The 27,775-nt window shown below is 41.1% G+C and overlaps 1 protein-coding gene across 3 annotated transcripts in view; it reads right to left on the bottom strand.

Moving 5' to 3' along the window:
- PANX2 (pannexin 2) overlaps positions 1 to 27,775 on the bottom strand; it is a 97,559-nt gene that overhangs the window by 27,511 nt on the left and 42,273 nt on the right. Inside the window, exons 1-2 of one of the 3 annotated variants that reach the window (XM_068272697.1) lie at positions 25,963 to 26,279; positions 24,599 to 24,922 (exon numbers count right to left, since the gene is read on the bottom strand). In XM_068272697.1, coding sequence (XP_068128798.1) covers positions 24,599 to 24,824 — 226 coding nt within the window. In that variant the 5' untranslated portion in view covers positions 24,825 to 24,922; positions 25,963 to 26,279. Of the gene's footprint in view, positions 1 to 24,598; positions 24,923 to 25,962; positions 26,280 to 27,775 lie in introns of those variants that run through there. The other 2 variants (XM_068272698.1, XM_068272699.1) reach the window with 2 other exon arrangements.

Genomic DNA, 27,775 nt, shown 5'->3' with positions numbered 1-27,775 from the left:
TTTACATTTTTTCGCCATAGTGCCCCTTTAACGCAGACCACTAAACTTTAAATTTCAAAGTGAAATTGAGTCAGAATGACACATCTCCTCTCTGTGACAGGCTGGCTCAATGGCACAGACAGAAGAACAATAGCTCTTAGGCCATGCCTTCTGCCCACATGCAATATTAACTCTTATTAGCATTTGTAAATATATATATATACTTACAAAGTTCATGGACCTGAATTTATTCATTTTCAGTTGAATGAGCCACATAGTAGAAAAACCATATAATACCAGATGTATTTCTTGATAACACAGAATGCCTGTCTTCTAACTCACAGATAGATCTGAGTGGGTCTAGAGCAGACTGTAAGCTCGCAAGGGCAGGGACCTCCCCTTAGTGTTTCCTGTGTCTGTTGTATATTTTCAAATGTACCAGTATTGATAATGTCTCAAACTGCACATCAATTGTATTTATTTGTACTTGTGTTGTTAGTTGTCCATACTGTACAATGTGTTGAACTAGTCAATTATCTATGCTCCTCACTGTTGTCTGTTTTGTACTATATACAGCACTATGGAAGATGTTGCCACTTTATAAATAAAAAATAATAATCTGTTTTGTCTGAATTTGGTTTTGCTGTGGGCAGGACCGAATTTACCATAAGGCACTATAGGCATGTGCCTACAGGTGCCTGATGATTGAAAGGTGCCTCACTCCACCTCCCAAGCACCCCTTGCCTTCCTTCCCTATGTAGAGTCCTAAACAGAGCATAAATGAGAGGTTACTCACCCTGCTGTCTGCATTCCCTTGATGAGATCTCTCTTTAGCCATTGTCACCCTTAGGTATTTAATACTGAGGTTCCTCTTGCTACCGGATACTTGGGGGCACCTGTAACTACCTATGAGGGGCAAGGGAAAGTATGCGAGAAGTGACAGCTGGGACATCCGGCACATTTGTGGTGCAGTTTGCTGGGGGTTTGTAGGTTCATGGAGGGTGAAATCTAAGGTGCCAGGACATCTGTGCCTGTAGGCTCCTGCAAGGTAAATCCAGGCCTGGCTGTGGGTGTGTACAAATCAAAGAAAAGAAAACTAAATTCAATTAGACATAGTATTTGACCAAGCAGGCAATCAGTTTCCATAGGACGCCCCTGCACCATGGACACACTGTGTTTAGTATTTTTTTTCCTGTTTTTTGTCCTCTAAACTTAGGTGTGTCTTATGGTCCAGAGCGTCTTATGGTCTGAAAAATATGGTAGATCTAGAAAGGAATTTGCCAGTTCAAAACATCCATACATTTTTGGTAAACTGAAATCTCATCATCTAGTTTTATAATTTACATGACAACAGATCATGTTTTAGGTTGTATTTTTGCAGCAACATTAAATATTTAAAAGAAACCTCACATTTTCTAGCACCACTATATATATTTTAGTACTTCGAGAGCATCCTTTCTCTTTTTACAGTAAATGGAGTTTGGGCAGAATTAATTATAATTGCTCACAGATGGCAAAAAATCCCCAGCTCTGCTCCGCTGTATTTGAAAACGTCACTAAGGAATATGTGGTTTCAACAAATAATGCACATGTATGAAAATTGTGCCATCTGTCAAATCATAATGGATTTTCTTGTGGAAGTGAAATGGAGTTATTTATTTCATTGAAAGCTATTTATGGATCTCTTGAGCTAGATGCCGAAAGCTGTTAACAAATCTAAAAAAACAAAACCATTTATGCTGGTTTTGTAAAGAATTTATGGTGAGGTATTTATCTGGCTCTGGCTGTACAGTATAGTTTATTTGTATTTACACTGTAGTTTTTGGATATTTTCATTTTTATTATTAAAAGGAAAAATAAAATAGCATAGCCCCCAATAAATGCTATATTCATTTTTATTATTATTAAAAGATATAGCTTCCTAGCCTTATCATACCATACTTTATGCTGACTGGATGGCTAACAGCCAACAAGCATGGTGCTCCTGCCTCTGACCAGTACCAACTCATGTGACCTTTAACACTAAGGAATACCTATTCAAGAAATATTGTACAACCTTCAAGGGCCTATGGAGAGGTGGGTGTAATACAATGAGAGCTTTATGTTGTTATCTAGTTAAAACAGCAACTGCTACTTGGTTAAAAGTTACTTATTTATGATAAAAGGTTGAATAGGAAAAAAATACATGTGGAAAAGTATTGCAATCAGCTTCTGTTTTCACATATTATAGTGTGTGTGTGTGTGTGTGTGTGTGTGTGTGCGTGCGTGCGTGCGTGCGTGCGTGCGTGCGTGTGTGTGCGTGTGTTCTGATTACAGAACACAGCTCTTTCATCTGCATATTTTGCTTCACCATTGCCAAATGACTAGGAGCTCCAACGTATTAGAATTTTCAGCCAAGGCTTCCCACATCACAATTTTGGAATCCAAATATGAATTTCCTGACTGGGTTTATTTGAATTCGCTGGCATAGATTCTCATTGGTCAACACAAATGGACCAATAAGACGCAGTGGAAAGAGCTGCAATGATCACTAGCTACTCTAAAGTACAAAAAGGCTCCTCCTTGCCTTCAGTGTCCAAGTGGAGGTGAGGGTAATAGTGTGGAGGCTGGGGGAACTTGAGGTGGAATCTTGAAGGCCCTTAAGATAATAAGGACCCCACAGATATCCACCCTTTACCAGAGGAATGGATACAGAAAAGCATTAATAGTTTAGTACACCTTAGAAATTCTCACATAAAGTTAAAAGAGGGAACCCCGGCAAACATGGTGACAACATATAAACTCTATACATTCAGTATTCTGAACCAAAATTAAAACGGGGACCATAGCACTGCAGTTGATAGCGCTATCCACTTGGTCAATGTGTAATTCCCAAGGTTCTTCAAAAATTCTTAATTGATTAGCCTCCAATGCCCTGCCTTTTATTTATTGCAACTATTCATGGTTATGGGTAGGAGGTACTGATGTACCCCTCATTCCCTGGGAATAGGTAAATATCTTATTACTTAAGAGAGCTGACAGATTCCATCTTAAGTTTCCTTGGAGGTGTGGAAAAGCCCCATGTCCTTTACATTGTACAAGGCTGCTTTGTAGAAGTCTAATCATTTTCTCTGCAAGTTTCCCCTAAATGTTAAGAACCTCGTGGACTGGAAATGTTCAGGTGGTAGACCACCATGTTTACAGGCTCTGGCCACTAACAATACAACTTTGAATGCATTGTGCTCCAAAAATAAATAGGGGGCCACATGAACAGTATAATTCCTGTTTATACATTTTGAACTTTAAGTTTTACCACATGACTTGAAATGGGTAACACATATTGCCTAGAATTTCCCTACATATCTACACATGCTACCACAGTGATAGAAACTACAGATTCAAGGGCGAATCCATACATATGTCATATACTAAGACTATAGTCAAATCCAGACCAACCAAAATATGTTTATTGGAGAAAAAGTTAATTTTATTATTGAATTTATTGTCAGTCTGGCAACACAGCTGACAATGCCATTTAATGAATGAAAGATTGCATTACTTTAAATTTTGATTATAGATTTTTTTTCTTGGAGAAATATAAGAACAACAAAGGGAGATCGGTAATCATTTGCCATCATTTTCCTGCAAGGGGTGATGTCAGAATTCTAGCAGTTTATTAATGCAGGAAAAGCTGTCATGTGTATGTTTTAAGTTGTAATGTTCTATGCAAAATGTTATTGTAAACTGTAAAGTTGGGGTACTTCTTTAAAATATTGCTCTGGAACATTTCAGCATATTCCAGGCTGTGAAACTTATACGATTATTTTAGTTTAGAAGCTAAAACATTTTTGTTTATGTTACAAGCATCTTTCAAATGTCAAAGTTAGACAGCGCAGTATGTGAAGAAAAGAAAGAAGTTTAAAAGTCACATTACTGCAGCAATCATATATATACACATTTGTTCAGCTATTACATATAAATATTAATACTCAATACAGTCCTTCTAAAGAAAGAAAGAATTATTGTTAAACCCTATAATTACATATAGTAGAAAAGAGAGAAATCGAGAGCCCAATATGGTGTAGTATGTCAGAGATACGAAGGGAAATGAATAAGTGAGATGGTTATACTCACAAACATGGGTTACCGCTCAGGCAACCACTGTATAGGCAGGTGAGGAGATTAGACCTGTCCTCACTCAGGATTAAGAAGTCGCTCTCTGTAGATCAGAAAAAATGGGGTAGGGTCACCCCTCCACCTGGGGTGGACTCAAGTATACTGGTAGGTGATCAGAGGCACCAGCAGAATAAAATTGATATAAAATTGTTAAAAATTGCCGAGAGAGAAAGTGGTGGACTTCCCCTCAATAATTAGACACCAAGGTCTGTCATCAAATCAAATGAATACATTTATTCAATAGTACCCCAAAATCTGCAACGCATTTCGTGGGAACAGACCCACTTCTTCAGGCAATACAACGGGGACAACAAACACTGTGAACAAAGGACAGAGGGTATTGCTATAAGATTGCCGCAAATAACAAACATACAAAAAAAAAAAAAATCACAAAACGATGATATAGCAATAATCATATATCAAAAATCAGGATAATGGTTATGTAACAAAAGTAGGGACTAAATCCATAGGTGGCACATGAGCTGAGTGGAGTATCCAGACGTATACATAGGGGTTTCAACATATGTACAGACAATAAAAGTTGATGAAATTATAATAACAACAATAAGTATAAAAGATAGGGACAATAACTATATATACTAAGTTCATACGTTTGCTAGTTCAAAAGCCATAACAATGTAAAACAGGATGATAATATATCAATGAAAGAACAAAAAGAAAATAAAAAAATACAATTAAAAAAAATTAGCAATTAAATTTGTACAGATGATAAAAAGGATGAAAAAATAGGGATAATATTTATGTGTTAAATACTTGAGGCATACATATATAGAGATGGCCATGGTGTATAAGGTTTTGCATTAGAGATACCACCATTAAAGACAAGGCTATAGGAGTGGAGGATACAGAAAAGTATGAACATATGGGGAAAGATAAAAATAATAATAATAACACCACCTGGGACAGCGGTTACATGGTGCTAGAGTCATATTAATTAGTGACATGTTTAGGTGAACATATTGGGGCACAACAAGGGGGGTTAAAAATAGGCAAAAAAAAGAGCATAAACATCATAAATAACAGATGCAAACTTACGCATCACTGATGACAGTACGCATCACTGATGACACTTTCCCACCAAAAAGAGCAGCCCAATCAGACTCAGCGGCTCACCGCAGTCTGATTCGTTAGATCAATATCACCATGGCCATCCACACCCCCCTCCCACATCAAACGAGCCTTCCCATTGGCTAGATGACATTCTGCTTTCACATTTAAACCAGCCAGCATCCTCAGACCAGTACAGAGGTGCTAAATTCACTGCACATTGATTGCTGGTAAGTTTGCATCTGTTATTTATGCTGTTTATGCTCTTCTTTTTGTCTATTTTAACCCCCCTTGTTTTGCCCCAATATGTTCACCTAAACATGTCACTAATTAATATGACTCTAGCACCATGTAACCGCTGTCCCAGGTGGTTTTATTAGTATTATTTTTATCTTTCCCAATATGTTCATACTTTTCTGTATCCTCCACTCCTATAGCCTTGTCTTTAATGGTGGTATCTCTAATGCAAAACCTTATACACCATGGCCATCTCTTACTAGCAAAACCACGGGTTCTTTGACACTAAGCACATACCTAGTACCCTTTTTTTCCCGTCCCTTCACGTTATAAGGACGGGAAAAATAGGGTCAATCATGACCTTCACATGTTTCCACCCTATATTGGGACACTCCTACAGCGATGTGTGTGTGTGTATGTATGTGTATATGTATGTATATATATATATATATATATATATATATATATGTATGTGTGTATGTGTATATGTATGTATATGTATATATATATAATTTTTTTTTTTGCCTCAAGTATTTAACACATAAATATTATCCCTATTTTTTCATCCTTTTTATCATCTGTACAAATTTAATTGCTAATTTTTTTTGATTGTATTTTTTTATTTTCTTTTTGTTCTTTCATTGATATATTATCATCCTGTTTTACATTGTTATGGCTTTTGATCTAGCAAACGTATGAACTTAGTATATATAGTTATTGTCCCTATCTTTTATACTTATTGTTGTTATTATAATTTCATCAACTTTTATTGTCTGTACATATGTTGATACCCCTATGTATACGTCTGGATACTCCACTCAGCTCATGTGCCACCTATGGATTTAGTCCCTACTTTTGTTACATAACCATTATCCTGATTTTTGATATATGATTATTGCTATATCATCGTTTTGTGATTTTTATTTTTTTTGTATGTTTGTTATTTGCGGCAATCTTATAGCAATACCCTCTGTCCTTTGTTCACAGTGTTTGTTGTCCCCGTTGTATTGCCTGAAGAAGTGGGTCTGTTCCCACGAAACGCGTTGTAGATTTTGGGGTACTATTGAATAAATGTATTCGTTTGATTTGATGACAGACCTTGGTGTCTAATTATTGAGGGGAAATCCACCACTTTCCCTCTCGGCAATTTTTAACAATTTTATATCAATTTTATTCTGCTGGCGCCTCTGATCACCTACCACTATAATTACATATAATAGAACATATTACTTTGAATTACATTTAATGCTGTATTCTGCCAGTGATAGTGTGAGACAGTAAAACGTTCATAAGATTGTTTTAATTTTGAAACTAGAAGATTGTTTATATATTCTTCTTGTTTGAAGGCCGTCTCAGCTAGCTGAATATTGACAGCTGATAACATATGCTATGTTTTGGAAAAAAGGCCTTATAAAATATAAAACAAAAATAAGGGGTTTTCCCAATTATTTAAAAATGATTAAATAGTGACATCTGCCGGTGGAAATTATTAAATGTATTTATTCATAAGAAAGACAAATATATATATATAGAAGGTATATTAAGTTTGAATATGCAATTATATATTATATGATTAATTGTTTTAAGAAGAATTATATAAGTTTTATATTTAAATAAGTATATTGGGGGAAGCCCTGTGTACCTCAATAAGCATCTAATTGCTGTAGACCTTTAACTTGGTCAACATGAGTGATTTCTTGTTTGGGAAAGGATAGACACATTCCAAATTAATTAGCAGAAGGACACATTATCAGAAAGGCATCATGAATGACATTGTTTAATGTTTGAAAGTCCAAATGTCTGGGGCAAATAAGTCAACCAGCAGACAAGATGGCTGGTGACGTCCATTTTTAATTAAAAATGTCAATGCATAAACATTGCAAACTACGTAGATTCTCACAGTTAAGATTAACTTAGTTATTCAAAACATGATAAAGTATTGACACATGGAAGTTTTAGCAAATCAGAACCTGGTATTTAGGGAAATTCCAGATTAGGCAGCCATATTGCATCCAATCACTATAAAAGTAGGAGCTGAAAGCTCATAGTTTGCACTAGCCTACCAATCTCCTGAGAAGACACACAAGGCAGAAGCTACCTTCCCACACGTGGTTCTAGATGCTGAAGAGATGACAGAGAACGGGTAATATGCTTAAAGGAATACTATCAATGTATGCATTTATTTTTAAATGCTGTATGTTGTAGCACACATTAGGGCAAGTACTAGGAGCAATTTGATTCCTCACACAGCTGTTCCTCTCAGCTGTAAAATCCTCCGTCAGTTTTGGCGTCAGTGTTGGATACAAAATGTATCTAATACTGAGCTCCCAGAGGGCTAGACCATGTCTCTGCAAAGGGGAGATGCTATCAACTCCTCAGTTTATAGTTTAATTATCACCTTGCTGAAAGAATCTTGTTGATATGGTGGTAAGGGGTTAAAGATTCTAGCAATGTGTGTTTATTATCTTTGCTTCTCTTTACTGATAAAGATACTAATAATGCTAATTGTAGACAGTGGTCTGCCCCTCTCAGCAGCTTGTAAAGTGGATGCAGCCTGGAGTGAATCGCCTCAAGCAGGCAGCCAGTCTGAGGGTAAACACAGACTAGTGTTATATAGCTAGTTATATTCCAGCAATATTCCAGCTCATTTAGTTACCTGTTACCACCTCAGATCAGCCTATTTCTCCTCATGTCTGCTGCATGCTGTGAGTGACACAGTGAAATATATTTGTGAGCTGTGTGACAGAGTAACCAAGCAGCTCAGGGTGACCCAAACTATTATGAGCTGTGTGAGAAATGAATTTTTAAGCAGGGATAGTGAGAGAGAGACCTGGGTGAATAAATAAAGTGCCCCTAGCACTAGTGGTAATGTGTACACTAATATAAAGTATTAAAAAAAAAAGTTGTTTCAATCGATAGTACTCCTTTAATATTCTGGTTATTTACTTTATTAATTTTTCAGCATTAAGTTTAGTTAAGATGTTAGTGAGACGTTTTGTAGAAGATATTTTTTATGTTATGGGCAGCACGGTGGCGTAGTGGTTAGCTCTCTCGCCTTGCAGCGCTGGGTCCCTGGTTCGAATCCCAGCCAGGGCACTATCTGCAAGGAGTTTGTATGTTCTCTCCGTGTCTGCGTGGGTTTCCTCCGGGCACTCCGGTTTCCTCCCACATTCCAAAAACATACGGATAAGTTAATTGGCTCCCCCTAAAATTGGCTCTAGACTACAATACATACACTACATAATATAGCCATATGGCAATGGTAGGGATTAGATTGTGAGCTCCTTTGAGGGACAGTTAGAGACAAGATATATATATACACTGTGCAGCGCTGCGTAATATGTCGGCGCTATATAAATACTAAATAATAATAATAATAATAATAATGTTATTTCTTTAAGAAGATTAGTACAAGTTTTACACAGCTACTAGATACACAGCTATTAATACAGATGAGACTACTTTTGATCTTATTCTACATAACACAACTGTTATAATTCTTTTTTGAATGTACTTAGAAGATTGATGATCGCTTGGCTATAAAGGACATGATAAGATTAAATACTGTTAGAAGGAAACACTACTTGGAACTGTTCATATTTTGTATATATGCTGTATGATAAGCATAATACATTCCTTTTATATAAAATCATATACTGAGTCCTCTGATTCAATTCAAGGTGTACCATCAATCTATAATTACTGTTGTAGAGGGTTCAGACACCGCTATGCCGCATTTATATGATAGCAACGCTTTAACCACTTCCCAACTGAGGGGTTTTACCCCCTGACCACCAGAGCAATTTTCACCTTTCAGCGCTCCTTCCATTCATTCGTCTATAATTTTATCATTACTTATCGCAATGAAATGAACTATATCTTGTTTTTTTCGCCACCAATTAGGCTTTCTTTAGGTGGGACATTATGCCAAGAATAATTTTATTCTAAATGTGTTTTAATGGGAAAATAGGAAAAAATGTGGGAAAAAATTTATTATTTTTCAGTTTTCGGCCTTTATAGTTTTTAAATAATGCATGCTACTGTAATTAAGACCCATTAAATGTATATGTCTATTTATCCCGGTTATAAAACCGTTTAAATTATGTCCCTATCACAATGTTTGCCGCCAATATTTTAGTTGGAAATAAAGGTGCATTTTTTTCAGTTTTGCGTCCATCCCTAATTACAAGCCCATAGTTTATAAAGTAACAGTGTTATACCCTCTTGACATAAATATTTAAAAAAGTTCAGTCCCTAGGGTAACTATTTATGTATTTTTTTTAAATTGTACATTTTTTATTTTTTTTTAATTACAAAAAAAAAAATTGGGGAGTGTGGGAGGTAAGGAGTTAATTTTTTGTGTAAAACAAGTTTATTTGTGTGTAAAAAATGGTTAGGGTGTAGTTTTACTATTTGGCCACAAGATGGCAACATTACCAATTTGTTTCATGCGACCTGCAAGCGTCCTTCCGGACGCTTGCAGGAAGTAGAAAGAGGCTGGGACTTTGTTATTTTTTCACAATGATCGCGCTGCTCAGCCGAGCGGCAGCAGATCATTGCGGGGCTTAGATCAACGAACGGGAATGGATTTTCCCGTTCGTTGATCTCTGGGCGAGCGGGCGGCGGCGTGTTTACTAGCGGCGGGCGGCGTGTTTACGAGCGGGAGCGCGGACAGCGGCGGGAGTGCGCAGAGTACGGATTTCTCCGTCCCTGGGGGTGAAAGGATGGAAAAAGGGGCGGAGAAATCCGTACGCGCGGGGGTAAAGTGGTTAAAGGCTGGTCCTTTACAGAGTTAGCAATCATGAAAAAGGCAAGAACCGCTCAGGTTTTTGACACAGAAGCGGGCACGCCCTTCTCATTTAAAAATAATAATGATGATAATATGAAAATAACTATATTAGAGTTAGTCAAACTGTAGGTGGGTGATGTTGGTGGCTAAAATAGCCATTCTCTGCATGGCCCAGGACACTGTATTGACCTGAAGAAGCAGCAAAGACCTGTGAAATGCATTGTCATAGAAGTGTTCCATACATTTTTATATTTTTCCATCATCCATTGTCCATCATTGAGGTAAGCTACCTCTTACCTGTTTTAAACTGTTTTAAAAAGTTTTATCTACTTGTGGTGCCTTTACCCTTCCTATAGTGGCTAAATACAGATCATCAAAAGCATACAAAAAAATGCCTACAGCAGCACGGGCAGTTCAGCACTCGTCTTTTATCGGCTGCAGTTGCTTCGATTAACATGCAGTGGCGGTATCAATTGGCAAAACCGGCGTTGAATTCACTGGCTTCATCCTCCTGTGTGAAAGATGCCTTAAATGACAACTGAAGCAAGAGGGATATGGAGGCTGCAATATTTATTTCCTTTTAAGCAATACTAGTTGCCTGACAGCCCTGCTGATCTCCTGCCTCTAATACTTGTAGCCATAGACCCTGAACAAGCATGCAGCAGATCAGATGTTTCTGACATTATTGCCAGAACTGACAAGATTATCTGCATGCTTGTTTCTGGTGTTATCCAGACACTACTGCAGCCAACTTCCCACTTCTATATTAGGCTTCGGCAGTTACAAGTCTATACCAACTGCACGTGTGCAAATGTTCCCAGCCAGGACAGCACATGCACGGTAGCCTGCCACTCAGCTGTGTTGCAGACATTAATTTGTCTGACAGCAGCACAACAGATCAAATCAGGAGGACACCAAGGGAGCTGACAGAATACAGTGGGCTGGAAAAAGTCCCAGGTAAGTAAAAATTTGCTTGTTCCCCATATCAGGTACACTTTAAGTACCTGCTCTTAGGTACATATGTCAGTGATTACATTTGCAGATTAGCAGAGAAGTATAAACTTGTACTTGCGTTGTTGAATTTTTCAGACTCTTATGCTGGGAATACACGGTTCGTTTTTGCCTTCGTTTAAACCTTCGATTCGTTCGGTAAACGAATCGAGTGTTGAAAACGTATGTGAAAATAGTCATAATCTCATTATAGTTTCGATTAATAGACCCCAAAAACGAACGACTAGTGATCGAACATGTTTGATATTATCTCTCTTTATCCATCTAATCGAGCCATTGGTAGGCTTGATGGCTGTTCAGATCGATTATATGTTTGTTTATGCTAGTCCGTCCCTGTAAAAAGGGATTTTCGTTTCGTTTCTTTGCAGCCTTCGATCATTGGAAAAACGAAACCATCAGAATCGAAAAAAAAAACAAAACCGTGGGTGGTGATATTAACCGTATGACCGATTATTTCGGGATCGAAAAGGACAAAAGGCACAATCGAAACGAAGGTTTAAACGAAGGCAAAAACGAACCGTGTATTCCCAGCATAAGACACACTTTTTCCTCCAAAACTTGGGGGGAAAAGTGGGTGCATCTTAAATTCCAAACATACAGTAATATGTTGTGCAAGGTGCACAGGGATGCCCTTACTTGATCCTGCCACTGCGCTCCTCTCCCCCTTGCTCCGGTCCTGCTGATAGATGCGTTTCTCTTCTCTTCCTGCAGCTGTGGATACAGCTGTACACTGCAGATGCCTGAGGCTACACAGACCCGGGTCCTCCATTCCTTGTGGCCTCTGTACTTCCATTTTACTGGTCATGTTACTGTAACACAAGGGGGAAACGTGAGGAAGAGGTCACGCATGGATGGTGTTACAGTAACAGGACCAGTAAAATGGAAGTACAGCGACATAAGGAACGGAGGACCCGGAGCTGTATAGCAGCAGACAGTCGAGGGCAGGATCAGGTGAGATCAGAGTACTGAAGTGTTAGTATAGTGTTAGTGCATTACAGTGTAGTGTAGTGTAGTGTAGTGTAGTGTAGTTGGGCAGTGTAGCTTAGCTGGTGGGGCAGCAGGGTTTAGTGTAGTGTAGCTGGGCAGTGTAGCTTAGCTGGTGGGGCAGAAGGGTTTAGTGTAGTGTAGTTGGGCAGTGTAGCTTAACTGGTGGGGCAGCAGGGTTTAGTGTAGTGTTGTTGGGCAGAGTAGCTTAGCTGGTGGGGCAGCAGGGTTTAGTGTATAGTAGCTGGGCAGTGTAGCTTAACTGGTGGGGCAGCAGGGTTTAGTGTAGTGTTGTTGGGCAGTGTAGCTTAGCTGGTGGGGCAGCAGGGTTTAGTGTATAGTAGCTGGGCAGTGTAGCTTAGAGACAGCTTGGGGAGAAAAGGTATGTAAGACAACCCTGCACTATAGACACACCAGGTGTAGTATTTTCCCCCCTGATTTTTGCCCTCTAAACCTAGGTGCGTCTTATAGTCCAAAGCATCTTATATTCCGAAAAATACGGTACATCCTCCCTGATACAGTGATATGTTTCTTTGCTGATATGCTTTGGACTTCTGCCTTGTATTGACCACTATATTTTCTGAATACTGCCTTACTTGATCTTGATTTGTCGACCAATTTGACTGAAAACTGCCTGATGTGACTTTTGCTTTTCCACTTTATTGCCTAAACTCTGCTCGACCTAGTCTTGGCTTGAACATGGCCGGATCTGGTATCAGCCTATATACAGCCCAGGAGTCTCTCACAGCAATGTCTTCCGTTTCCCTCAGCTGGCAGCAAGGCCATGATGACGGTAGCCCTTAGCAACTAAGAGTCTGATGCTCACTAGTGGTACCAGCATATCATTCATAGACGATGAGTTCCTCAGCCTCTAAAACCTAGGAGAGCTCACATCACTCACAGTTGGCAGCATAGTAACGCAGATGCAGGCAGCCTTGGAAGGTTGAGGAATAAGCCTAATACTCAACATTATTGCATAAGCTCAAACCTGTCACTGCTAACTTCATGTGGTGTTAAAATGGTACAGTATTGAGGAACCACATGGTGTTAAAATCTGAATATGTTAGTACATATAAGACTAGTACACAGCAATTTCACCATATAAGCAGGAATGTATATGTTGACAATAAGTACATGGTAAGGTAGGATAACGTGTGTGGGAGAGCTGGCTGGCACTCGGGGTAGCTGTGAATGACTGGTATAAAACGTTATGCACCCAGTTAAACTATGTGCTCAAGACAAAAAGCAAGAGGATTGCAAAAATTGGAGAGACAGAGGAAGTCTGGCACTATAGTTTAATGTGCAGCATTACACAGGAGACGTGTTGTCATTGCAAAAAACAACATGGTGGATACATTGCATGTGAACAGCTCAAAGCAAAAAAACACATGATTTGTGAGTGACGTCTTAGCTGTACCTGGGTGCAGGGGAGGTGGCTGGTGTGGGCGCCAGGAGGTGCACGGTCCTTACGACCGTTTCGCAAGGCGACTGCCGAGCTTCATCTGAGGTGTGCACTAAGTGTACGGAACAGCGGCGGAACTAGATATGCGTCCGTATCAGGACGCACTTCCGTAACGCTGAAGGGGCCCCGCCCTCTTCCTAGTGAGTAGTCCGGAACTTCTGCTCCAATGAAGGTAGAGATGGGAGGCGGCTAGCTGCTAAAGAACGGCCGTGCGCGCACGTCGTGATGACGTCGCGAGCGGCGGCCAATCAATAGGCAGCCAGCCGCCAAGCCCCCACATAATGGCTGCAATTGCCTAGCAACAACACGCTGGCTATCGCGGCGAGCCGCACCGCCCCCATGCAGAGGGGAGGGCAGGCGCGGCGAGCCGCGGCAGGACCAGACTTGGTGATAGGGCAGCAGGCAACCCGGCCAGTGGTCGTGACCTAAAAAACAGTCAAACAACCACATTAGCCGGTAACAAAAAGTGAAAGGAATTCTTTACACTATAAGGCTTATTAGCCTAAATATATGTTGCAGCAAAGGGCAGGATGTACATCTGGACTAAAGAGCCAGAAGAGGGTAGAAATGTGGGCAAAGGTGTACCAAGATAAGGGTGAAGAGGAACAGGGTGAGAGGAAAGTGATGAAAGGGGAGGGTTTAAGTGAGGGTGGAGATGTGTTGGTACACAAAAGAGGTAACCCGAGAGAGAGGTGAGATGTCTGTGCCTCCAAACAGGCACGCCACAGAGGAGGCAAAAAGAAGGGAAGAAGGGAAAGGAAATGATCACATCATGGCGTTGACCAATGGGCATGAATTCTCACAATATATAAACTTTATTACAAAAATTCTAAAATTAGTAAAAAATATTAAAAAGGTCAAAAAAGCTGCCATTATGCGAAGACATGAGTAGCAAAAAGTGATCCCATAGGGAAGTATATTTAAGAGTAGGGGAGAAGAAGGACATAATGATCCAAAAGCCTAAGGTTCCAAAAAGCATGCAAGGTCCACATAATCATTTAGACAAAGTGCACCCATAGCATTGGTATGCAAGATCCAATGTGCTTCCTGCCTAAGCAATAATTTCTTTCTGTCATCACCCCTTCGGGGGGTGTTACAGACGTCAATACATGCAAACGACAAAAGGTTTGGATTGTTTTGGTGAGCGAGGCCCCTTCAGCGTTACGGAAGTGCGTCCTGATACGGACGCATATCTAGTTCCGCCGCTGTTCCGTACACTTAGTGCACACCTCAGATGAAGCTCGGCAGTCGCCTTGCGAAACGGTCGTAAGGACCGTGCACCTCCTGGCGCCCACACCAGCCACCTCCCCTGCACCCAGGTACAGCTAAGACGTCACTCACAAATCATGTGTTTTTTTGCTTTGAGCTGTTCACATGCAATGTATCCACCATGTTGTTTTTTGCAATGACAACACGTCTCCTGTGTAATGCTGCACATTAAACTAGTGCCAGACTTTCTCTGTCTCTCCAATTTTTGTAAGGTAGGATAATCCTATGAAACTAAGTAAAAATATTACGCATTAGATAAATTATTTGTCTACACTTCATTAAAAGTATTTTGTCAAGGCACTCATCACCACGTATGAATATTCATAGTTTCCAAAAAACATTCAGTAGCTTTCAGACCACTGCTGCAATTCAGATCCCCACATACACTGTAAAGGCCTTTTGTGTGCTATCAGTGTGTTATTGAAAATCATGCAATAAATACCCTGGACACTAATTTAATTCAGAGCTCTCAAAGCCCATTCACTGTGCAAAAACATTAATTGCAGTACAGTCAACAAAAGAGCTGATGAAAAGCTCTGATCACTTGGAATAACTATGAGAACATATATTCAAATATCGTAACAAGGACAGAAACAGAGTCAGCCTAAATTTAATTGGACAACATCACTATAATTATAAGTACTTTACATTATGTGTACAAGAGGAAAAGCATAATGTGTATTCTGTTAAGGGAAACAATTCCCTTTATTTTATATTAAACGTTTTTAATTGATATAGCTTGTCTTATAGCACGGCATTAAATGAATAAACACATTTTTGATGGCTGTTCTTTAAGGACAGGAAATGATTAGAGAGACATGATAGCTGAAGCAGGTTTTGATTAAATAAAGGACAGCTATAACAAAAAAACTGTAAGTTTAAATGACTAATTTACATATGGATGCTAGATGTACATTTGTCCCAGAGTAAAATTCACCATAAATTACTCTTTTCTTATGTCGCTGCCACTTACCATAGGCACTACTAATTTGGCAGCTCTGAACCTGCCATAGGGAGGATCGGATACCACATATTCAACAGGCCAGCAGATTATAAAGTCCTCGATAAAACAAGAAGCTGAGCAGTATGTGAACACCTGAGCACTATAGAATAAGTGCTACCTGCATCTGTAGTAACAGGACTAGAAAAAAGTCATGCACTATGGTTAGTTTGTATTTCCAAACTAACAATGGGGAATGGCACTCAAGAACACCAGTGTTTTTGTGAGTTTAGCCAAAAACAGCCAGCCAGAAGTCATATTATTATTATTTAGTATTAATATAGCACGGTGGCGTAGTGGTTAGCTCTCTCGCCTTGCAGCGCTGGGTCCCTGGTTCGAATCCCAGCCAGGGCACTATCTGCAAAGAGTTTGTATGTTCTCTCCGTGTCTTCGTGGGTTTCCTCCGGGCACTCCGGTTTCCTCCCACATTCCAAAAACATACGGATAAGTTAATTGGCTACCCCTAAAAAATTGGCCCTAGACTACAGTACTTATACTACATAATATAGACATATGGCAATGGTAGGGATTAGATTGTGAGCTCCTTTGAGGGACAGTTAGTGACAAGATATATATATATACAATGTACAGCGCTGCGTAATATGTCGGCGCTATATAAATACTAAATAATAATATTAATAATAATAATATAGTCGCAGACATTTTACACAGCACTGTACAGAGTATTTAGCCTTGCTACTTAACTGTCCTTCAGAGGAGCTCACAATCTAACCCCTACCATAGTCATATGTCCATCATAGTCTAGGGTCAATTTTAGGCTGAAATCAATTCACTATGTTTTTGGGATGGGTGAGCATAGGAAACCCACAAAGATAGGAGGATAGCATACAAACTCCATGGAGATAGTGCCCAGGTTGGGAATCAAACCGGGGACACAGAGCTTTAAAGAGACTCTGAAGCGAGAATAAATCTCGCTTCAGAGCTCATAGTTAGCAGGGGCACGTGTGCCCCTGCTAAACCGCCGCATATGCGCCGCTAAACAGGGGGTCCCTTCACCCCCAAACCCCCCACTGCGACACTTGGTCGCAGGCTTGGTCGCTCCTGGAGGCAGGGCTAACGGCTGCAGCCCTGCCTCCATTCGCGTCTATCAGCCGCGCATCGCCGCCTCTCCCCCGCCCCTCTCAGTGAAGGAAGACTGAGAGGGGAGGGGGAGAGGCGGAGATACGCGCTGACAGACGCGCGTGGGGCAGGGCTGCGGCTGTTAGCCCTGCCCCAACCAGGAAGCGCTCCCCCGCATTACGGAGGGGATTTGGGGGGACAGGGACCCTCGTAAAGCCGCAGGATAGTGGCGGTTTAGCAGGGGCACACGTGCCCCTGCTATATATGAGGTCTGAAGCGAGATTTATTCTCGCTTCAGACTCTCTTTAAGTGAAAAAAGTGTTTCTATGTTGCCAAATAACATTGTAAATTGTGTTAACTGCTTAGAATAGGAGTCACATTATTTAAACCCTGCTTAACCTCCTTGCCGGTTATCCCGAACACAGTTCAGGGTAACCTGCGCAGGAGGATTTCTCAGGCCCCGCTGGGCCGATTTGCATAATTTTTTTTTCCTACACGCAGCTAGCACTTTGCTAGCTGCGTGTAGTACGCGATCGCCGCTGCTCGCCGCCGATTCGCCGCTACCCGCTGCGCCGAGCCGCCCCCCCCGCCCCCTGCGCAGCCTGGCCAATCAGTGCCAGGCAGCGCTAAGGGGCGGATCGGGATTCCCTCTGACGTCACGACGTCCATGACGTCGGTGATGTCATCCCGCCCGGTCGCCATGGCGACCGGGGAATCCCTGCAGGAAATCCCGTTCTCAACGGGATTTCCTGCATACTCTGATTGCCGAAGGCGATCGGAGTGGGTGGGGGGATGCCGCCGCTCAGCGGCTATCATGTAGCGAGCCCTGGGCTTGCTACATGATTTAAAAAAAAATAAATTAAAAAAAGTGCGGCGCTGCCTCCTTGCCGGATTTTTTAGAACAGCAAGGAGGTTAAAGCACAACCGAGGTGACATGTGACATGATGAGATAGACATGTGTATGGATAGTACCAAGTACACAAATAACTATGCTGTGGTCCTTTTTTTCTTTCTCTGCCTGAAAGAGTTCTAAATCAGATATACAATTGACAATTTCTGTCCAGGTCGGGACTGGGTCAGACTATAGCATAACCCACACTGATTAGTAATTACAGCCATAAAATACTTTCCTGTCAGTAAACGGCTTCTGAGAGCAGGAAAGAGATAAACAAGGTCAATAATTTATAGATTTGAGCTCTAGCATACTTCAACTAAGGTGTTATTGAGCAGAGACAATGAAACAGTAAAACTGTGGGTTAACTAAAAAAAGTCATTTTTAGGAGAAGAAGGAGATATACAATTCTTTTTTTCAACAGCTTATTTTCACCTCAGATATCCTTTAAAGCTCTACTTCAGCCTTCCAATTGTTAAAAACATGTAGTAAATTTGCATTACTTAGAAAAGCACAATGTTTTGTGCATTGCATTGCATGTACTTTTTCAATAAGTATATTGAAAGTACCTGTTTGGCTGTGTCCCATAGTTTCTATTTTTGTTGAGCTGACAGTGCACTTATACTGGATAGAAAGATGGGCTGATTTCTTCACCAATCCCATTGTCACCTACTTGAGGTAGTCAGAGACTAGCTGGAGGAGGTATACGCCAATCTCTCCCTTCTTCCTTGTGCTCCTGAGAGATTAACGCATTGTGGCCAGCACTGCAGCAAAAGCAAAGTCTGGCCACAAAGAGTTCATCTCAGCAACACAGGAAGGAGCGGGAGAGTGATTGCTACTCCAGCTGGGGAACACCTACTCTGCTGTTAGATCCTTGTTTTTGAATGGACCTTTGGGTCACATGACTATCTTTTCCTAAGGTAGTTTGTTCTGGAACAACTGCATCAAATATAGAGATGTGTGACTAATGGCATAGTCCATTTAACTTTAGTCAAAATGAAAAATCGGGGAGAGTGAACTAGGTTTTTAACTAAACCAAACACTGTTTACTAAACATTAGTAGTGATCACCCTACCAGCGTTCAGTTAGTCTTTGAGTATAATAGGTATATAAAACCTCTATATAAGTTTTATATCAAATCAAAACATACAAACTTTTGATAATAAAGCTAAGACTGAATTGACAATTCAATAGTGAAGTAAATTAGAGATTCTGTAATCTATACTCCTATCAGTGGCATAACTACAATTCACAGGGCCTCCCAGTGAACCTTTGATGGGACTACCCCAATGTTCACACCAGTTCTTTTGCCTCCCCTTGGTGCCCTTCATGGCTTTGGGGCCCATCTAACAAGTGCCAACAAGCGTGGCCATTATGATCTTCACACCCATAAAAAGTGTAGCCACAAAACATCTGTTCTGAAGTGTAGTCCCATGTATAGGAGGAAGGGAATTCAATTCAGTACTACAGTACTGTACTGTTCTTTCATCTGTGATAGTAGAAGGAAAATGTGTTTGCCGTAGGCATAAGCTACATTTGACCTCAACTATGCCATTCAACCTATAGGAAGGTCATGAAGACAACATTCTGCACATTGAGATACTCTAGCGGTATATACCAGATGTTTGCATGGTTATATCAGAGTTTCTGAGCATATTACTTTCTTACATGAAATAACCATAGTTTCTTCAAACCGCACAGCAGCAAAGTCCTACTTCTTATATAAAAAGGGTAGTAACATAAGGCATGCATTCTACTATTAATACCATTAAACCTTCATTGACTGTAGAGGTACAATATACTTTCAAACAATCTAGACTTGGCATTGTTACAACAAATGCTAACACTATGGCTAGCGATCGTCTAAAATTGTTGGGCTGTTCTGTGTGCTTTATATTTTATTTTTGAAACATTTCTTTGAAATGCACTATTGAGATTCTAGTGTTCACAATCAAAGCACTGTACCCACTGTGCAAAGCAAGTGGGCATGTGGCATACAGCAACACACAGCACCTGTGTTGCTTTCTATTGCAGTGCTGATTCCATTCTGTGACACTGAATGAGATGTTGCAGACAAAAATTCATGCAACAGTTTGTTGTTATAATGGCATTACTGCACAACACATAAGTAGGAACAACAGACAGTACAGTCTATGCATTTCTGATGTCCTTGCCTATCACGCACTATATGCATTACTGAAATGCGCATAGCAAAGTATATAGTGGGGACGAAGTCTAATGGCCCATACTCACGGGCTACAATTGTCACCGCAACACGCGGCGTGCGCGTGTTTCGGCGACAGGTCGCCCGTGAGTATGAGGCGCAACACGGGCGCGCACCCCGAACCTTCGCTCGTCGCTGCTGTCGGCAGGCGATTGGCGCGGTCAATCGCCTAGCGACAGTTGCCGCCGCAACTCCGCCGCAACTGTCGCTAGTCCGCGTGAGTATGCGGACTAGCGACAGCAACAAGCAGGGAATACCTTGAGCTTCCGGCGGGGGGAGGAACAACAGCGACAGCTTCCGCCGCATCAGTGGCCAGGTCCCTCCGCCGTGTGTATGTGGAGGGACCTGGCGACGAGCTGTCGCCGGCCTGTCGCGCACACGCTCCCGTGTGCTAGCGACAGGCCACAAATGTAGCCCGTGAGTATGGGCCATAAGTCATTTATTGATTTTCAGGTGTTCTAATTTACTCTGATTCAGCTAGTTGCTTGCTTGTTGCATGTGTGATGGCCATACGCTTGACCTCATATTCACTCGTCTCTGTTCTATTACTGATTTTACTAATGCTCCGCTCCCTCTCTCCACCAGGACAGAAAATACGTCACTGGGATTCTTGTCTATCTAAGCATGCACGCTGCGCAACACTGCCCTCTGTCGCTCAAACTAACTGTGTCTTCATAGACCTGCATTACTGCACAATCCGCGTGGTAGGCATGGAGCATGCGGTAATGCAGTAACGCATGGATGACTTTGCGGCGATAAGCTGCGAATTAACTATTTCGGATGGGCTCATTTCCTGCGGGAGGGGCTCTTTAACATATATATATATATGTATATATATATATATATATATATACATATATATATGTTAAAGAGCCCCTCCCGCAGGAAATGAGCCCATCCGAAATAGTCATAGCCTTACATAGATATGAACAAACAGTATATATATATATATATATATATATATATATATATATATATATATATATACTGTTTGTTCATATCTATGTAAGGCTATGAGTAAGGACACAATGCTGTCTGAAAAGCATCAGCCATTTTGTCTGTCCCGTTTGGCTTTTCAAGTAAAGTGAAAGGAACCATTGGAGTGCTGCGGACATGTTTTGATTGTATGCAACTGACTACCCCTGCAAAAGGGGGTTTCCTGCACCTCCATGGCATAAATGGGGTTAGAGCAGTGTCATTTACTTTGAACTGACTCCAGCTATACATTCCACAAACATATATATGTACACAGGAACAGGCTCAAGCAATTCCACCTAGAATTACATAGATGGAAAGACAGGTAGGATAAGTGTATTGTATATTTATTCCTGCTTTACGGTTTTATGCAAGATCTGTGAGAGACTAGTGTCTAGTTCAAAATGAATGTGCAGTCTCCAGTTGCCCTAGTGATTGTAAATATTTTACTATTATACTTATCTGTGCAATCTACGGTGATTCATTTGTTGCCAGATCTGTAGAATCTTTGATGTGCTTATATGTACTTTCATGTCAGATGTTGTACTGTAATGTGGTATCCTTGTTATTGTTGCAATTATTGAAAACTGACTCGCTGTAATAGTCCTTTGCTAAGGATACATGCTGCTCAATAACATTTCTTTGTTTTTTAAAATAAGAAAATAATGTGTGGAGAGAAAATGTTATATTTATTTTTATATTTACGATGCCACTGTTCCCTCAAAATCCTCTTAAAAGATCTGAAGCCAGTTTTCACCAGGGTGATGCAGAGACAGTTAGGCCTCGTTCACATTACTTGCGTTGCCGTCCATATTTCGGCAACACGTGTAGGAGGCAGACACGCACGAACATCAGAATTGCATAGACTGCATGCGTTCTGTACTAGTGCTGCACGCATTTTTTTAGCAAAACGCATGGCTGACCCATTCACTACAAGTGAATGGGATCAGCCACGCAACGCATGCAATCGGATGCGCTGCATTCCGATCGCATGGCCATCTGCATGTGATAATGTGAACAAGGCCTTAGGGATGAAAGCCAGCAACTGACCCTTTCAAATGTAGTTACCATATCCCTTCTCTTCTGGTCACATGAATACTTTAAAAGGGGAAAGGCTAACTTCAGACAATTAGGCCTTGTTTCCACCTGCACAATTTCAGCTCAATCGCGTAGAGTGCACTATTTGATGTCTCCATCCATGTGTTATGATTCACTGTGGAAGCGCAACGCATGGTAGCATACATTTCAGTGTGTTTGCGTTGCAGTTCCATTAATCACCTAAATAATGGGATCGCAATCTGCATCAGGGGAAAATTGTGGCTCGATGCAGGGCTGTGCATCACAGCGACTACCTGCATTGCCTGCAACGCAGACGTGGAAACAAGGCCTTAACCTCCTTGCCGGTTATCCCGAGCTCAGCTCGGGGTAACCTGCGCAGGAGGATATCTCAGGCCCCGCTGGGCCGATTTGCATAATTTTTTTTTGTTACAAGCAGCTAGCACTTTGCTAGCTGCTTGTAACTTTCGATCGCCGCCGCTCGCCGCCGATCCGCCGCAATCCGCCGCGCCGAGTCGCTCCCCCCCGCCCCAGAGCCCTGCGCTGCCAGGCCAATCAGTGCCAGGCAGCGTTGAGGGGCGGATCGGGATTCCCTATGACGTCCCGACGTCCATGACGTCGGTGACGTCATCCCGCCCTGTCGCCATGGCGACCGGGGAAGCCCTGCAGGAAATCCCGTTCTCAACGGGATTCCCTGCATACTCTGATCGCCGAAGGCGATCGGAGTGGGTGGGGGGATGCCGCCGCTTAGCGGCTATCATGTAGCGAGCCCTTGGCTCGCTACATGATTTAAAAAAAAAAAAAAATTAAAAAATGTGCGGCGCTGCCTCCTTGCCGGATTTTTTAGACCGGCAAGGAGGTTAATGCAACTAGCCTGTGTTCTCCTAACTCGTGTGACTGGGAAGACAGGGATGTAGCAGATTTATTTAAAGGGAACCTGAAGCGAGAGGTGTATAGAGGCTGCCATATTTATTCTTTTTAAAGCAATACCAGTTGCATGCCTATCCTGCTAATCCTCTGCTCTAATACCTTTAGCCATAGACCCTGAGCAAGCATGCAGCAGATCATGGGCTTGATTCACAAAGCGGTGCTAACCTACTTAGCACGTCTAAAGTCTTTAGACGCGCTAACCAGGGTGCTAAGTAGGTTAGCACCGGATTTCTCAATCAGATCGCGCGCTAACTTTGCGGGCGCAAAGTTTTATGCGCGCAAAGTTTTATGCGCGCTAAGTCCCATAGGCTTTAATAGGCACTTCGCGCGGAGCGCCCTGCGCTCTGTGCAGTACGCGCGTAAAGTTTTACGCGCATAAAGTTTTGCGCGCGTAAAGTTTTATGTGCGAAAAGCTTGTTTAGACGTGCTAAGGGGGTTTTCACAGGCGTGCTAACAGTTAGCACCGCTTTGTGAATCAAGCCCCATGTGTTTCTGACATTATTGTCAGATCTGACTGCTTAAGCCACATGCTTGTTTCTGGTGTTATTCAGACACTACTGCAGCCCAATAGATCAACATGGCTGCCAGGCAACTGGTATTGTTTAAAGGGAAATAAATATGGCAGCTTCCATATTTTTCTTGCTTCAGGTTCCCTTTAAAGGAAAAAAAAAGATTGCTAATGTCCTCTCTGTGATCCTGGCACTCTACAGAAGACTGGCTTCAGATCTTAGAACTGAATCACCAAGAAACATTTATGCTGCAAAGGAAATTGTAAGCTGAAAGCATTCTGCCCACAGGCTCATTTTCAGAAAGTATAAAGGATCCGTTGGAGCACAATTATATCACTGCTACTTTGTTGATGATCTGATTAAATTATATAATTAATCATCAAATTCCAATAAATATCTTTCTACAGAACCTGAAAAGGGCTGATTTTTAGTCGTAATAGCCTCTGCCGTAATAGCCTCTGTAATATAATTGCTAAATTAAAATCGTGTTATCATGAGTTTGTAGCAGTAGACTGTGTTTTGGCTGTTCCCATATCACTGCATGGAACAGTAGGCAAACTACGCAGCAGTGATGATGTCATTGCCTACCCTGACACTTGTGCGACTGACAGTGGCTCTGTGTAAAGCTGATGCTACAGAGCAGGATGTAGACATATACTGGCAAAATATTATCTACTGACCATTAGTAACACTTTTTCTAAATGCAAAACTGATGTAGCATCTAGCAAACAAAGCAATACATGGCAGTATGTGGATTATGGCCACATAAGACTTGCTATCGGTAGTTAACACATCCCACCTTAGTGCAATCACATAATTTAATACATATTTTTGTTATTTGTCAGGTGGACCTTTTCCTAATACTAGAACATCTCTTTCATGCTATTACTGTTTTCTGTGAAATCAGACAGTGAACAAGGCTCTTTTGTGAAAATGTAATAGGAGCCAATTGCAACAATCAGGTGATACTTGACTCACCAGCAAAGTTCTTTGTGAAGACCAATGTGACAAGGAGTATTGGGATGAGGACTGTACCAATAGTTACCACTCGGTCAAAGGGAAGCTCCAGCTTAAGCTGAACCATGAGGGCTGCCAGAGACCCAGCTTTATCATCCTGCTGCCCTGGCAGGATCAGTTCTCTCAATTTCTCTCCAGCTAGCAAAGCAGTAGCCATGTCTGGATGGTTATCAATGATATGTTGCATAAGCGTCTGTGATTACAGCTGGAGCCTTCTCTCCTTTGTATTGATGTCTTGTCGCCAGCTACTGGGATAACCGCTGTTGGTCCAAAAATAAGTCAAGTCTGCAGAAAAAGATGCCTATGTTATATTATGGATTAGCTGCTTTCAGGCTTGCAAACATTTAGGCAAAATAGATGTAAATTTTTATTGAACGTGCAAAGAATTCAGATTTGAGAAACAAGACTTTAGATTAGTTTATCTGTGTTTCTAGTGTCAAAGCAATGTATCATTGGTGAGACAGGAGAATGCACTCGTAGACTGACTCAGCAAAACATGGTGAGGTAACTATCCATATTTATCTCCAGCACAATAGAGTTTTTCACAGCACCAGCACTGCTTATCTGTAAGTACCCATATTTGAGAAAGCAGACAAAAATATGCAGGCAAGCGATATATATATATATATATCTTGTTTTACAAATCTGATTTCTGTTCATTACATGTTAAAGAGTGGAAGGGTAGCTTTAACTAAATGAACAAATGAAGTATGGTATATGTGAAATGCTATTAGGACAACAAAAAATAATAATAATTCTGCCAAGATCAGCCAGCACAAGCAGTTTTATGCTCTCAACCTATTCCCCACTGCCATTGAGCAACGCTGTAAGGACCAAGTGCCCTCCCATAGTCTGAGCATTGGACAGCGTGGAGCAGAAGCACACTACTGAGTCATCATTCTGCTCTCTCCTCCTGTAATCCAGCACTGACAAACTGACTGGGCAATGCAACAGAGCCTGGCTGAATCACAGTACAACCCTCTCTCCTCCAGTCTGATTGGAGCAGTGAAGAGATTGCATGAATCTCACATCAAGGCAGAGTAAATGACTTTCTGGCTATATATAAACTTACATTCAATCATTCTTTATTGATTACATTATTGGGTTAATGGTTATCTTTAATATGTGTGAAGAGTTAGCTCTACAATACAATAAACAAAACTTTATGATATATAGAAGGAAGATACAAAATGTATTACTAATTTTGTTTGAATAGTAATAATGAAGATTTCAGTCAAAGAAAAAAAAAATCAGCATTTCCCTGCAGTGCCACAGAAACACACCAATGAAAACATCTGTATAGATCTTTATATAGTCCTCTGTACCTGCTGAATGTCCCCTGAGTTTCAGGAAGGTGATACGCCAAGAAGCTGCCATCTACAGATTTCAGACAGTCTGAAAACTTACATTGCATGTCCCTGCAAGCCGGCAAGTCTTCGTACGAGTATGAATGAGGTGAGAATGTCATTCGCCTGGAAACCTGTCTTCACTGCTACAAGATAGCTGGAATGTTCTGTGTGAGCTGTGATTTTGCTGCATCACAATGAAAACCGCCAGTGCTTTTCTCTTGGTTGGAGAATTCTAATACATGAATGTTCATGCCAGCCATAAGATAAGAGAAGCTTAGATACATAGCGTTTCCATGTACTGCAGGCTAGAGAGAGGAGGCGGGGTCTCTAGCATTACAGGCTTCACTGCTCTATGCAATATGTGTTCAGCATCTCTCTTCCTCCTGGAGACAGAATTAGATAGGCTGCTGCATTTAGGATTTGGCTTTTTGTAATGTCTGATGTTAACAAATACAGTAACTGGGGGGAAAGAAATTATTTACCTATAGCCTCTTCATGCTCTTTTGTAGTTATAAATGCACACTCTACATATGAATCACAGTACCATTTGCAGGTAAATAACAGTGTTCATATTATAGGTTTTCAGTGGGAAAGCATGTTACTTGATAATATATGAATAACGGTTATCAATGTAGTCTTGTAATAAATCTTAAATTTTTATTAGATTTTATCATTATATTCATCAGCAATGATAAATGTTATGACTGGACACCTGCATACACTTCTTCAAGTAGAGCACTACTTTAGCATGACACATGCATATCTCTCTCTCTATATATACAGTGGGATGCGACAGTTTGGGCAACCTTGTTAATCATCATAATTTTCCTGTATAAATCATTGATTGTTTTGATAAAAAATGTCAGTTAAATATATCATATAGGAGACACACAGTGATATTTGAGAAGCGAAATGAAGTTTATTTGATTTCCAGAACGTGTGCAATAATTGTTTAAACAAAATTAGGCAGGTGCATAAATTTGGGCACCAAAAAAATTAATGAAATCAATATTTAGTAGATCCTCCTTTTGCAGAAATTACAGCCTCTAAATGCTTCCTGTAGGTTCCAATGAGAGAGTCTGGATTCTGGTTGAAGGTATTTTGGACCATTCCTCTTTACAAAACTTCTCTAGGACATTCCGGTTTGATGGCTTCCGAGCATGCACAGCTCTCTTTAACTTACATCACAGATTTTCAATTATAGTCAGGTCTGAGGACTGAGATGGCCATTCCAGAATGTTGTACTTAGTGTTCCTCTGCATGAATGCCTTATTGGATTTTGAGCAGTGTTTAGGGTCGTTGTCTTGTTGAAAGATCCAGCCCCAGCGCAGCCATAGCTTTGTCACTGATTCCTCAACATTGGTCTCCAGAATCTGCTGATACTGAGTGGAATCCATGCGTCCCTCAACTTTGACAAGATTCCCAGTCCCTGCACTGGCCACATAGCCCCACAGCATGATGGAACCACCACCATATTTTACTGTAGGTAGCAGGTGTTTTTCTTGGCATGCTGTGTTCTTTTTCCTCTATGCATAACGCCCCTTGTTATACCCAAATAACTCAATTTTAGTTTCATCACTCCACATTACTTATTCCAAAATGAAGTTGGCTTGTCCAAATGTGCTTTAGCATACCTCTGTTTGTGCTGTGGGTGGAGAAAAGGCTTCCTCTGCATCACTCTTGCATACAGCATCTCCTTGTGTAATGTGCGCCGATTGGTAAACGATGCACAGTGACTCCATCTGCAGTAATATGATGTTGTAGGTCTTTGGTGCTGGTCTGTGGGTTG

Source organism: Hyperolius riggenbachi, chromosome 3 (genome assembly GCF_040937935.1).
Source record: "Hyperolius riggenbachi isolate aHypRig1 chromosome 3, aHypRig1.pri, whole genome shotgun sequence".
Taxonomy (NCBI): domain Eukaryota; kingdom Metazoa; phylum Chordata; class Amphibia; order Anura; family Hyperoliidae; genus Hyperolius; species Hyperolius riggenbachi.
This window is presented reverse-complemented; position numbering and strand designations above follow the sequence as displayed.